General features: G+C 32.5%; 1 protein-coding gene across 1 annotated transcript; it reads left to right on the forward strand.

Annotated features, from left to right (window-relative positions):
- The first annotated feature begins 685 nt into the window (after positions 1 to 685).
- Positions 686 to 12,017, forward strand: LOC148271947 (uncharacterized). The gene is made up of 4 exons (XM_088240716.1): positions 686 to 793; positions 1,717 to 1,803; positions 8,863 to 9,541; positions 11,017 to 12,017. The coding sequence occupies exons 3-4, from the start codon at positions 8,867 to 8,869 to the stop codon at positions 11,758 to 11,760; spliced, it is 1,419 nt and encodes a 472-aa protein (XP_088096842.1). The 5' UTR covers positions 686 to 793; positions 1,717 to 1,803; positions 8,863 to 8,866; the 3' UTR covers positions 11,761 to 12,017.
- Positions 12,018 to 14,413: the final 2,396 nt, after the last annotated feature.

Raw genomic sequence — 14,413 nt, forward strand, 5'->3', positions numbered from 1 at the left:
TACTCTAGATTGCAGAGTTTTTGGGAGGAGATGGATATACCTCGATCTAGTGGAATTTACTTACTTAAGTGAATTTATTACTTACTTAACGGAATTTACTTACTTACAGGCGCCGTGGCGCAGTTGGTTAGACGTCTATCTGTGAAACTGGCGTCGCGGGTTCGATTCCCGCCAGTTGCAAGAAAAAAATCCAAGAAAGATTTTTTTCTCAATTGGTCTGGGTGTTGTGGTGTATTTTTCATTACCTTCTTCCATATTCCCTCTATCCCACCTGCTGACAAGCCTCAAAATAGAGGCTTAGCGGGTTATTCCTTTAAAAAAAAAAAAAAAGATGAAGTCCATGAGAATTATAAAATGGAACGGTGCAAGGACGCAACCTTGACGAACTCCGATGGTGACTTCAAACCAATCTGCGACAACATCGTCTATTCTGATTCGGCATTCGCTAAATGAATGGAGGACTTTGTTTTGTATTTTTATATTTGTTGATTGTTAAGAACTTATGTATATTTACAAGCTCTTTGGGCGTTGACAAATCAACAAATAATTTCAATAAGATGAAAAGAGAAAAAAAAGATCATTTCCTAACCTCAGGTTACCACACAGTGACTCATGAATTCTTTACACAGCATGTAAAATATTAAACTAAAGTTTTACTAATTCGACCATCAATCCCATGCTATCAGGTTGTCCGATGGAGATCTACAGGATGATGTGTGACTGCTGGAACCCTTCTCCGCAGGAGAGACCAACGTTTTCACAACTGTTTGAGCGACTCACCCACAGCACGCAGGTTTGTTCGAACTCATTTTGATCCTGCCTTCAGCAAAGAAGAAGTTGAACCTTATGCTGGAAAGATATGACATTTTGTCACCCATTCGACTTTTGTTGAGGGGTCATCTCGATTGCTTTGTTATATTGCTATTCTTGAAATAAACAAATAAGCACAAAACAAACAAAAGTTTTTTTCCGAAACATTACTTCACTCTTACAGTTTCGCACCTCTTTATATATATAATTCCTCTGTACGTATGATGTCACCGTACTCCTCCTAAATGGCTAAACCGATTCGTAGATATTAAAATTTTCAATCTTATATATCGAAAAGAAGTTAGGAGCATAAATGTTTTATTCATCGATCTACCGGGGATGCATTTGCAAAAAAAAATTAAAATGTCGTTTTTTGTGTATAAAAAAAGTTTGTTTTTGAATGTTTACAAACAGCATTTGTTTTTTGCAGATCTCAATCAGATTCTTTCCTTGAATTCCTTATAATTTGTAACCATTTATTTCTCTTCATTGGATTTTTGGTGACACCAAAATAATATTAAATTCAATACATTTTTAAAAATCGTATTCCTACATAAGTACACCCCTTTGTTGGTGAGACGACCGGAGTTTGACGTTTGCAAAAAAATGCCGAATTTGAAAAAAATACTAATTTTATGTTTTGGAATTCAAATATAAACAAGTACCTACTGAGATTCAATACTTTTTGAATGGGAACAATTTTTAGTTTTGAAATTTAATCACAAACAAGTACCTAGATGAAAAGTATTTTTCCAAGATTGGCAGGCAAGCCAACGTTCGGGCAAGACAACGTCCGTCGGGTCCGCTAGTTAAATATATATTTATGTAAGGTTAAAGGCACTGCGTGCCGTGTATAAATAAATACGTGTAGTGTTAACTTTTTGAAATATTAAATGATTTTCCTAGGACCCTGAGCTGATGGTGGCTCCGCTGCCTTGCTTCAACCGCCCTGAGTCAATAGGAAGAGACGATAGCCAGAACCCCTCGTTGCAAGTAAGAAATTCCTCAATTTTATTTGGTTGCTATGTTGTTGCTAAAACTTAATTAAAAGCAAGGAAGAATTTTACTTGAATGTACCGAAAATTAATTGCTAATAAAACTACTGTCCTATCTCATACACATAGAATTAAAAATAGTCCAGAAACCGCATACGCACATCAAACAGAAGACGACTCAACTACTCATAAATAAGTAGGTTTACGTTTTGCCCCATTAGTTTCTTTGTAGACGTCGCTCAGTACGCAACTCCTGATTTGAATTCAACTATGCCGTGTTGTGTCCTTTTAAAGTGTAGAAATACTGCTAAGATATTAAAGAAACGGGATGGCATCACATTTCATGTGTAATTAGCAAACGAATGTTTAAGTAGCAAATGAATTACTTAAAAATTGAATTATTTTTCCATCTGTCAGATTGTCGAATAAACAAAATGGAAATTTCGTTAGTGTTGCCAGGGTAGAATTTTTTTTACCCTACTTTGCTCATTTAATAAAAGTACTAATGAAAATTAGACCTCGAATTAAACAACGCCGTGGGGGACATTTGAATGACATTATCTTTAAAACATAAAATATTATTTAGCATGATATAAAAATATCCGTTTTGTGTCAAATAAAATTTGTTTTATTTTTTAAGCTCAAAGTTTATAAATTCAAATACTCTTATTAAATGACCCTTTATTTATCTAATCTGTTGTGCCAATCAATGTTTCAGCGTGCACAATAAAATTTTAGAAAAATTAACAGATTGCTTTTTTTTACCTTACATTTGTGTTATGATTTTTTTTCCCATCAAGCAACATTACCCGGCGACTTAACGAATGCGCGCGGCGAAAGTGTGTCTAAGTGGGGGAATTATTGGACACAGTCCGATGTATTCAAATATGATTCTACGCTCCTTCTGGACTATTCTTAATTCTATGCCCATACAGTATTTATTTATTTATTATATATATACGGCCTAAGCCAATTACAACAGTTACATGAAGAAACATAAATGCAAGAAACTGAACAAAAAGAACATAAAACTATTTAGCAAAGACAAACAAGGGCAAAACAATAATTGTATACAATATATTAAAAAAAACGAAAGAACAAAAACTTTGAGCTAAACCATGCCAATCCAACTTCATCCCACACTGTTTAGTCGCGTTGAGATCTACGAAAAGCCGGAAGATCTATCCCAAAAAATTCCAAGTCGTGTGATGAATTGACTAATCTACACATTCTGGACATTGGGGCATAAAAACCAAAGTTGCTCTTGGAAGATTTTATAAATAGCAGATTTTGACTTCTGGTGACGCGGTTGGGAACATGAAAAGAAATTGATTGCAACAGAGATGGCACATCAGTATGAAAACTTAATGCAGAAACAAGCTTATTTACAAGGCTAACTTACAAATATTTTATAAATATCTATTTATAAATAAAACTTTTAGAAGGTGCGTAGATTTTCACGGTTACTCAAATCAATGTATTTTTTTAGGTGATTCCGTATATATTTTTTTTTAATAAACATTTGCGTTATGATTTACCCAAATATTTTATTTTGAGGGCCATTTTCAACGAGTGCCATTTTTATTTATGGTTACATATTTATTACAGAAATTTACATTTAGCATACATAAAAGGTTAGCCGAAACTTTGGAATGAATCTAACTTAAACGGTATTCACCCAAAAAGGTTTAATATTGAAAACATTGAAAGGTTTTTTAAAAATAAAATTTACAAATTGTAAATTAAAAATACTAATTAGAGCATACATAACTGACAAAACCAGATAGGGGTTATCACTAAAGCTCTTACGGGGGTTGAATAAACACCTCGCTAGAATGAACCTTTCTGAAACTTCTAAATGTAGGTTCTACATTATATGTGAATGTGATGCTTTACATTATAAAAGAAGCCTTATCCTCGGGAGACTACTAGTTAAACCAGTGGTAGTGTTCTGAATCTTTTCTACCCCGTAGAAAGTAGTTTATTTCAGCATTTTTTTCTTTGTATACTGGCCACCTGACGATTAAACGTCAAATAATTGATGTTAACATATTACAACAGAGACGAAGAACATTTTAAAGTAGGCAATATAGAAGTCTGGGCATCTACAGGGCTTATGACCTGTCATTGGCTGGTTTAACTGGCCATTTTACACACTGTGTAACATTCATCATTCTGCCCATATTTGAACATCTTTATTACTTTAATTCTTTCATCTGGCTGGTTTAAGTGGCCACTTTACACACTGTGCTACATTCACCATTCTGCCTATATTTGAACATCTATATTCCTTCAATTCTTTCATCTGTTGATGTTTGTGAAGTTAAAATGGTATCAACAAATTATTGTTAAAAACAAATAAAAAAAATTAGTTAACAGTAAGTATGTATAAAATAATAACATAATATCTGGTACACAAAAATATTTAATACATTAATTAGAAAAAGATAATAATAAATAATAATACACATCAAAAACAGAGAAAAAATTGTATCATCATGTTTGTTTTACGTGTTTATATTTATTTAACCTTAAGTCATCAGTGTGGCCAGACATAAAAGAAGATGTAAGCGCATGAAAAAAAAAATCGTAAATTAATCGCTATCTAGGGGTCAGAGATGATTCAGAATACCACCTGTGAGGATGTTAAAGAACTCGCCCCCTATCTAATATCCCGATACTTATGGATCTGGGATTAGAAGGGAAGATTTATCGAAATGAGATATCTCGCCCTTGGCTCTTTGCCCAAGACCTGGGCTTAGCGAGCGTGATTTGACTCTCGAGGACCAGTTGCAATAGATCTTCACAAATCACATTGACGTCAAGAGTTGATTAGCTCTGACCCGCATTTCAAAGAATAGAACAGAATACATGATTTATATATTATAATGAGATTTTTAAATATTTGGTTCAATATTTTTTTAGATTCTATCAGTAATTATTTTAAAATCAATTATATTTTGAAGTAGGTGTATCATTTTTTACTATCAAAAACATCTGATATAAAATCATTCATGTTTAAAAATGTGATTAAATTTTGAATTGAGGTTTGAAAAATAACTTTGTAACATCCTTTTAAATCTTTTTTGCTCCGGTATTACGCACGTAAAATTTCTTCAAACAAGACGTTTAATTTCTTTTGAAATTATTATTCACTTTGCGAGAGAGCAATGGAAAGTCAAATATGTTTTACGCCGATAATTATGATAGGAAAATATTACTTTTTTTTCACAATGTTAAATTAATAAGGGTCGATGAAATACTGTCAAGGAATTTTATTTTGTGCCTTTAATTTTAAATTCTCGTGAAAACGGTTCATTGTTTTGGCCACGCCCCTATTACGTCACAATTCGGTTAAAATTTTAACTTTGTTTGTGACCGTTTTAATTTAAATAGAGCATCGTACCGAATCTTGACGTCACAATAGTCAAGGCCAAACATGTCACGTTTTTGTAAAGACGTATTTTTCAATAATTTGGTTTTAAAAATTATAAATGAAAACATTTCTTCACAATAACCACCCATATGGATTTAAAAAAAAAATACAATGAAATTTTATATGTCAATTTCACTTGTTTTTATCGGTATTATTAGTATGTGATATTTCCTTATCGTAAGATAATATTTAAAATTAATAAATTAATCAAATAGAAACAAAAGATGTATTGTTAAATTTTGGAACTGCATTGAAATAATTATTTTAATTGGCAAGACTGTAGGAACCCAGAAATAGAAACTTATGTATGAAAATACTTTTAAGAAAAAAATCCTGTCAAATCATCAAAAATACAGTATGAATATAACACACTTTTTTTTATGACCTTTACAAAACATTACCTAATTTTATTTTCAAAATATTTCAATATATCGACACCTCCTACGTATAATATCGTAACTAGAGCTTCCAGTCTCGACACGAATTTGAGATCCCTAAAAAGTAAGAGGCAATGTTTTTTCCAATCAACGATTTCGGAATGGCTTTCAGATCCCTCTGCAAATTTTCTTTCATCACCTCGAGTCAAAATGAGTCAAAATGATTTCCGCGTAGAGGTAATTTGAGTTTAGGGAGCGGGAAAAAGTCACACGGAGCCAAATCAGATGAATACGGTGATTAGGAAACGACTTTTATGCTGTTTTTGGCCAATAAGTACAGCGACAGATTTGCGTTGATCTTTTCAACGCAAATTAAGCAATCCTGACATAATTTGCGCCTCCAGTCTCGACACGAATTTGAGTCTCGATTTTATATTTTGCATACGCGGGATTAATTTTAAGACTAAAAATTACAATAAACTAAACTAAATATCGTCGATTTGCGGGTTACGATATTATACATAGAAGATGTTGTTGTATTACTTATATTATATTCAAGTATTTTGATACATAAACTCCTCCTAAATATGTGTTGTGATTTTTAGAGTGAAGTCTACTTTTTTTCCCATTGAAATTTTATTTTAAATATTAGTAGAATTATTATATTTATTTTGCAAAGGGAGAAAACACACAGTTTAAAAATATACATAATCCACTATCCACAAATAAAAAAACATTGATTATTTAATTTAAATTGCGCTTTTCCGACAAGTAACATTGTTATTTTTCATTACTCCACTCTCCGCATACGCGGCGTTTAGTTTACAAACATTTGTAAACTAAACGTCGCGTGTTTTGATAATCTATTACATAAAAGTAAGGTGATCAGTCCTACGCTTCGGGTGCCAGTTTAGGAACAATGAAGTATTGTAGTTTAAACAGCCTTTAAAATCAACATTTTACGTCCACCCTGCCAGGAGTCGAACCCAGGATCTCAACAATGGTGGGCGAACGCGTTCGACTCGTAGTGTATTGGTTGGCATCTTTCCTACCTTGTTTGAGGTCCTGGGTTCGATTCCTGAGATTACATATTATATGTTTCTACACTGCAGTATTTCACTGTTTCTGGACTGAAGCGTACGGCTGATCGATCACCTTACATTTATGTAACTGATCATCGATATACGCTGCATTTTTTGTACTAGTGTTGTGCCCTATGCACCATAATGATGATAATGTAGCACTGAACTGACCAGAATAAACAAAATATTAAAACAAGCAGTTTGATTGCGATTGTAATTTTTATTAAAAAATGTACCCGAAAAATTGGCTGAAAATGATTAAAATATCATCTAAATATTCAAAACATTCATTCTCTCTTCATTGCTTGCCTGCGGTACTAACTCCGGCCTACTGTGTGTGTTTTCCTATGTCCTGTTTCCCATACTTCCCACTGACACGTGGTGTGTCTTTCTTCTGTCCACGTGGAGTAGCAAGCCGGCGGCTTGACTCGTACCTCGGACTACCTGGTGCCGCTGCTTCCGAACCAGACGGTAGACCAGCAGCAGGCGTGTGGGTGAGTTACATGTGCCAATGACAATATCCGACATAGTCTCCTGTACAAATTGACAAACTCAACTCAGAGCCAGGAGCGATGCAATGCAAACATAGGGGCCATGCCTTTGTGGGATTGTTTTGTAAATGTGGTAGTATAAATTTTACGTAACATTTATTATTTAAAAAAATATCAATAGAATTAAATTCAATAAAAATCGTGGCTTATGAAATTTAGAATCATGAAAAATACGAAAGTTGATTAATATTCTCCACCTCTGACGTATTTGAAAGTATTGTTTGACGTTATCCTCCAACATCTCTATAGCTTCCTGGTAGAACATCAACATATTTGTCCAACGCCTGCGAGCCACTCGTCTACACAGCACATGACCTCTTTGTCGTCTTTGACGAAACGTTCCTTGATTGAGGAAATAGCTGGTAGTTACTGAGGTCAAGATCAGGTGAAAATGGAGAGTGTTCAACCAATTCAATTCTAGCTTCGTAAATAGCTGACATTGATCCAAAAGCCTTGATTGCTAGAGCATTGTCTAGCATTTTGCAGTGGTTGACGGCTTGTTATAACTAAACCATTGCAGGTATCAGCTTGTCGCTGGGAACTTTATATGTAGTTATATAATGCATACATATGATGCAACTCAAAACAGGTCAGAGGTGGTGCAAATAAATCAAATCTTGAACAGAATTTTCAACGGATTTCACCTGAATTCCAAATTTTAAAAAATGTTGTGATTAAATCACGGTATTTCGTAATTTTGAAAAGTGTTTGCAAAAACCTACAAATAGTTTGAAAAATAACAATATTTAGATATGTTGATAATAAATTTTCATACAAACTAAAAATGAAGAAATGTTTTTTGTGTCATATAGTCAACATTCTGAAAGATATTTCTTAAAAGCCCCATGCTCTTATATCTAAATGTATCTTCATGATAAAAACTCTTTATTGACAAGCATTAAAGTGCAGACCTTGTTTACTCTCTGTCAAAATTAACGTTAAAAATTTGTTTCATTTAAAAAATGAATAAATGGAGTTTTACAACGCTATTAACAATTCTAAAAAGGAAAAAGAAAATATTTAATACAGTATAATACTTGTGTATAAATAGAATTTTGCTTACTCAATAATTGTTAAAATTTGAATTAATGTTTTTTGTGTATTTTGCGGAATATTTAAAATCTACATTTACGTACATGCTTTATCAGTTATTATATAGATTCAGTTACGCTTCTTTAATTTAGTATGAAAATATCATTTTGCTGGCTAGTTTTTGAAGTATCAATCATTGAATCATTAAATAATTTCCGCGGATACTGGTAAGTTTTCTGAAACAAATTTACTCACGCTGAGCTTACTAAAAAATGTTTGTTGAATGTGTGTCATATTTTATGTTTTGCTGTCATGTTTATTTTAGAGAATGCATTAATTTATGTTTAGCATGTTGGTGTACCCTTTACAAAAAAACAGCTCCAAAATTAACAAAAAACATCTGAGACATATACAGCATTTTAGAGTACAAAGATATAAATTTATTTTTCAACTTCGTTTTAAATGTTTTTATGTAGCCAAATTGATAGCTGTTAAAATTGAATGTTCACATTTTGGCTTTATTTCTGTTTTGAATATTGTATTTGGTTTTACGTTTGATTGATCTGATTATGTTTATAGGTCAATGGATCGTATGCAGTTGCCTAGCACCGGCGAGGCCGTGGGTTCCACGGCTGCGAACGTGTTGTCATTGTCACAAGTTAATGGGCTTAACAGTATGGGATCCCCTAACGCCAACCACAAGGCCGCGTTCAAACAAATCTATCCTCCGGAGTACGGCAATATTGCCCTTGCATCTAGAATAAACCCGTCCACAGAAATGAATCACAGCAATTACGATACAAAACAAAACGAACTCACGAAGATGGCTAATTCAAACCACATTTCAAAATCGAACGAGACAAATTACAGTGTAAAATACCAGAGCGTCGATGGGAATTACAGCGCCAAAATAAACGACAATTATGGAAACAAATTCCAAAACATCGAAGGAATATACGCATCTAAAAACCCTGATTCCGCGTACGGTTCTAAAAGTTCTGATAGCACCGTCAGCTCTATGGGCTCGAAATTGGAAAATCTCATGGGACATACTTCAAAGTTTCAGCCTTCCAAGTCAACTGATAGACTGCTCGCTTCTATGGAGGCTGGGGCGGGCAGTCAGGATGATGACGAGGATTTGAACGATTCAGAGGCGAGAGATGAAGAATGGGAGACTTCTTTTACGGAACAACCGCAGAAGACAACCGTCAGCAAAACGGCAAGTTGTAACAGCGAAGGAGGAAACTCTGGCCCAGCGGTAAATTTTATAAACATTTATTTTATTCTTAAAAACATCAAATGAAACGAACATAAAATAAATAAAACGTCATACAAAATTACATCACAATTAAAATTGTTCAAATTAATCTTCAATCGTTCACTTTGATAAAAATCTTTTTCTTTTGCCTAACCATAATTATTTAAAGATAAAACAATATTTAAAAATAAATCCTTATGTATGTTTTCATCTAACCATATTTTATTTGTTTCCGAATACTCATACTTTTCGTCTACAGATAACATTAAGTTTTTTTTATTCTTGTCACATAAATTCGAATAATTACAACAGACCAACATGTTCTTCATTATTTTTTGGTATGTGTATTTTTTGTACATACACAAATCTGGATTTCTCCCGAGGGGGAGTAGGTATATATTTTTTGTTTTATTAATATCGAATATCCATAATCCTGAATTTGAAAAAATTCTACCTCATCTCTGTAGGGATATTAATAAAAAAATAAAAAATGTTCTTCATGTCTGTTGTAATATGTTAATATTAACAGCTCCCTAGCAGATTAAATCCAGTCCTTGTCTACAAAAAATTTGACAATCTCAAAACATTATTTATGAATCCACCTGGTCCAAAAAAAAGAACAAAAAATAAAAATATATTTTCAGACGTTGCCCAGTATGCAGGTGAAATAATTCAATTAAGATTAATCTCACCCGCAACAATATAGGTTTCAGCTCTTTAACTTCAAAAACATCAACAGATGGGAGAGTTAAAAAAATATAGGTGTTCAAATATACACAGAATGGCGAATGTTCCACAGTGTGTCAAGTGGCCACTTAAACCGGCCAATAACAGGTCATAATCCTGGTGGATACCAAGACATCTATGTATATTCTTTTCTTTAAAATGTTTTTAATGTCATTTGGAATATGTTTATGTCTTTATTCGTCAGGGCAACGTACAAAATAATTATCCGTGTCAGACTACAGCGCAATGTCTCTGGTCTTCGGTTCGATTCCAGACATGGTTGACCTGAAATATTGATTAAGGCAGATGTTTTTCAACTAGCATATTTCATAGGCCTATGACCGACCGGAAGCTTTAGAATATTATCTTATAAATTATCAAAATCCGCTGCAATTAGTATACCAATACAGTATCTTATGTGCCAGTGTGTGCAAAAAGAGAAACGATCATGGTTTTCTACCAAATTTGTATATTTCCGAAATGGTGCATATTATATTGGCATCCAATTCTCCAAAAGTTTTTGATTTGTTCCCAACGACCATGGACTAAATGTATCCCTACTGGAAAAAACTTAAGTACAGAATCGTGGAAGCCTATTAACAGTACTATTTCTGTGAAAAACACTGTCGCCAAACTTGTCACGCAGTAAAATACATTGGTGAACTGAACACAGATATTTGAATTTTATACAGTTTCAAGTAATAGTGTCGACTAAAATATTTTTCAACATGATTTTAATTTTGTTTCAGGTCGAAAAGCTTATCAGCATTGATACGCCTCAACAAACACCAACATCGCTTCAACCTCCGGATACCAGTTTAAGCAAGAGCTACCAGAATAGTCCTTCAAACGGCCCACCGAAGCAAGAACCAGTAATTCCTAATCTCCCTAAAATTCAAAACACGGAGGCCAGAAACTCATCACCCCCATACAAGAGAACAATTCTACCAATGGCAAATAATCCAAACTACGCAAAGTATGTCCCATTGTGTTTAGATGCGGCCCAACTAGAAAAGAACTTAAACGCTCTTAAGAAAAACAGTGGGTCGGTTAATTTGAACAATATGAATATTTTACCTCCATACGTTAACCTTTTGACTCCAAACAAATTGTCTAAGAAAGCAGAAAGTAGAAAGATTCAAATCGATCCAAAAAAAGCAGTAATTCACGACTTGGCTTCGCCTCCAGCTCCTGAGGCTCCAAAAAATGACGTAGAAGTTGCAAACGAAACACCGCAAGAACCCAAGTTAAAAACAAGCAGTAGTTCTCATAGCCTCATCAATGGACCTCTTACAGATTTACCCTATGCAGATAGTGATAATGTGTCATCGTCTTCAAGCAGTGGAGGTACGAACGTTATAAGCAAAATGGCAGTGGGATCCAAGCAAAACAATTATTCAGAAGTAACAATTAAAGAAGATGGCAAAAAGACTATTAAGAAACAAAACAGTACCGGTGGATTTCTAAACAACGATTCAGAAATCAGTTGTTGAAGTGCTGTAAGGATTTTTTCACGTGTCAGTTTTTTTGGGTGAATCAAATATTATTTTCTAACAAAAGCGCTCAAAATGCAATTTATGAACTGTTTTTATAACGAATTTATACTATCCTATAGCGTTTCTTGAATACATTCAGCATAAGACTAATTAGAATACCGTATAATTAAAAATAATATCCTCCAAATCTAGGCTCAACCCGTTTCGAAAAATGTGAACATTAAATTTGTGCAGTAAAAGTGTGTGAGTGAAAATATGTAAAAATCGGTTCTGGTTGTGAGAATAGATTATACAATTTAATAAAAAAAACAATGACAATTCTCATTGTAATAATTAATTTTATGTGAACAATGGTGTCTATGGCATTTTATGTGTTTATATCACAGACTGGCACCGTATGAACGCCGGTTTTGTTAATTTCTTATTCATATTGTCTATAAATATATATATATTATTAATATATGTAAAAATAATACGTAATATATGTGAAGTATTAAGGCAAAAAGTCAAAACTATCTTTGCGGTTTAATAGATCAAATCTACGTTTATTTTATATTATTAAAAATAGAAACTCACGTTGGGTGCCAATTGCACATTATAATTTCTTATAAATTTAGACAGTATTAGTGTCTATTATTCCGCAAAGTTTGATGTTTAATTATTGATTTATGTTCTGTAAAAGGTAACAGGGTAAAAAATACAACATTTGTATTGGAGAAATATGTTACAGATTTTTCTGTAAAAATGTTTCGGAAAGCAAAGAAATTGAAAAATATTATATCGTTTTAGTACGAAAATTTAAATGGCAGTTTTAACTCATTTTTTAAGGCAAAAATGATGTATGAACGTGTAAATTATCACACTCGTTTTATTTTAAATATTTTTAGTTATTAAATGAAAGCCAAATTAAAGTTAGAAATTTTGAAAGAGCTTTTCTTGACTGCAAAGACGCGGTCAAAAATTTAAACAGTGATCTAAATTTCATTTTGTTGCTGTTGATAGAGTATATTTTATAAACGTTGTGGCAAAATACAGCCGTTGCGCATAAAATTGTTAAAAAATATATGTAAAATAAAATAAATAAAATTATCGTGGTGCTTCTTAAAAAAAATTTACTGCTTTTCAAAAGAACTAAAAATTATATTTTTTTCCTGCAAAATGATTTGATTTTCAAAATAATGCATCTGTGCCAAATAGTACGTAGTAGCAAAACTGATTTTTTGCAGATTTTAAGGAAATTACCGGGAAGAAGTCTGATTTTACTCTGATTAATGCTATTGTTTTTATCGGTTGTGATTTCAAATTATGTGCCAAAACAAAAATTCTGATTCAAAAAAGAAATTAAGTTGACACAAATTTAATTTGTCGTTTTATACTGTTGTTTGTCGTTATTCTCTAAGATTTAGGTTTTTTTGTGTCTAAAAATTCTTCAAGCAGTCTTTTTTAACATTCCTCGTATTTGTCATGTATTTTTTGCGTTTTAATGCATTTTTAACTTCAAAAGAAATTTTCTTCAGAATTACTTGGAGCTCAAAGATAAACTCACAGCATTTAAAAATCTATAAATAATTTAACACAGTATACTTCCTTTCAAGTGCTTTGAACCACTTGACGTTTTATTTCCAATCCTGAAGTCATCGATTTTCAATGAGCAAGTTATTAATGAAAATAAACTCACAAGCATCTTAAATCTCGATTCGCAATTTTCGATCATGCCTTTTGAGCTATTTTACAATACACTAAGGTTTTTAATTGACATTTATTGGTGGTATTCCATTTCAATTGTTTATTTTCCTATACTTCTGATAAAAACTGCCCGGTTTCTACTAGAGTGCGTTGAACGACTCGACATTTATTTAATTTCACGTTTTTTACACCATAAAATTTCGTCATAACCGCCAAAGCAACTTTGCTCTGAACAAAGTAAATAAACCTTTATCATATTAGCGGCACAAGACTGCACTGCATTGCGTTTCAAACTGTCAAACAATGACATTTTAACCATAGACGATAACGGATTGCAAAGTTATTTTTTTTCAATTCCATTTTCAATGTATCAAGGGGGACTGACAAAATATTAAGACGGATATAACCATTGCTCAAACGTGCGTTTATCGAACAAACAATATTTTTAATTATCTCGATATAACGATAGAGATCACAATGATAAAATATTTAAAAATAAATCTACCCAAATAATTTTCTCTGCCAACTGATTCAAAAGATCGCTTCGAAAATTGTTAATGATTGTTTTTATATGGGAGAGAATTTTATTAAAGATGTACTTAATCTGCCTTTTCCTAAGTTCTCGGAAACATTTTTTATTGTTATTATCGCTTTTTTAAGCTACAAATGAGTGCTCAAGCTTTAATGAATATATGAACTATGTAAATATTAATATAATTTTCAAAGAATTTTAACCTACAACAAAAATGCGTTAATATTATTGAAATAATTGTTTTATTTTTTCATTGCTATCGAAAATTTTTACTCACGTGTGTTGATTTAAAATATCAAAAATTGAGTTACAAACGTACTGCATTTTTGCTATAAAACATATTAATTTACTTCAGAAATCATACAGGAATACGGTTGTGTACTTCTGAGGTTGAATCGTTCATCATTTAAAACATTAATAAAACAAATTCAC

This window comes from Micrasema longulum, unplaced genomic scaffold (assembly GCF_059751315.1).
Source record: "Micrasema longulum isolate JH-2025_06_02 unplaced genomic scaffold, ASM5975131v1 h1tg002570l, whole genome shotgun sequence".
NCBI classification, from domain to species: Eukaryota; Metazoa; Arthropoda; class Insecta; order Trichoptera; family Brachycentridae; genus Micrasema; species Micrasema longulum.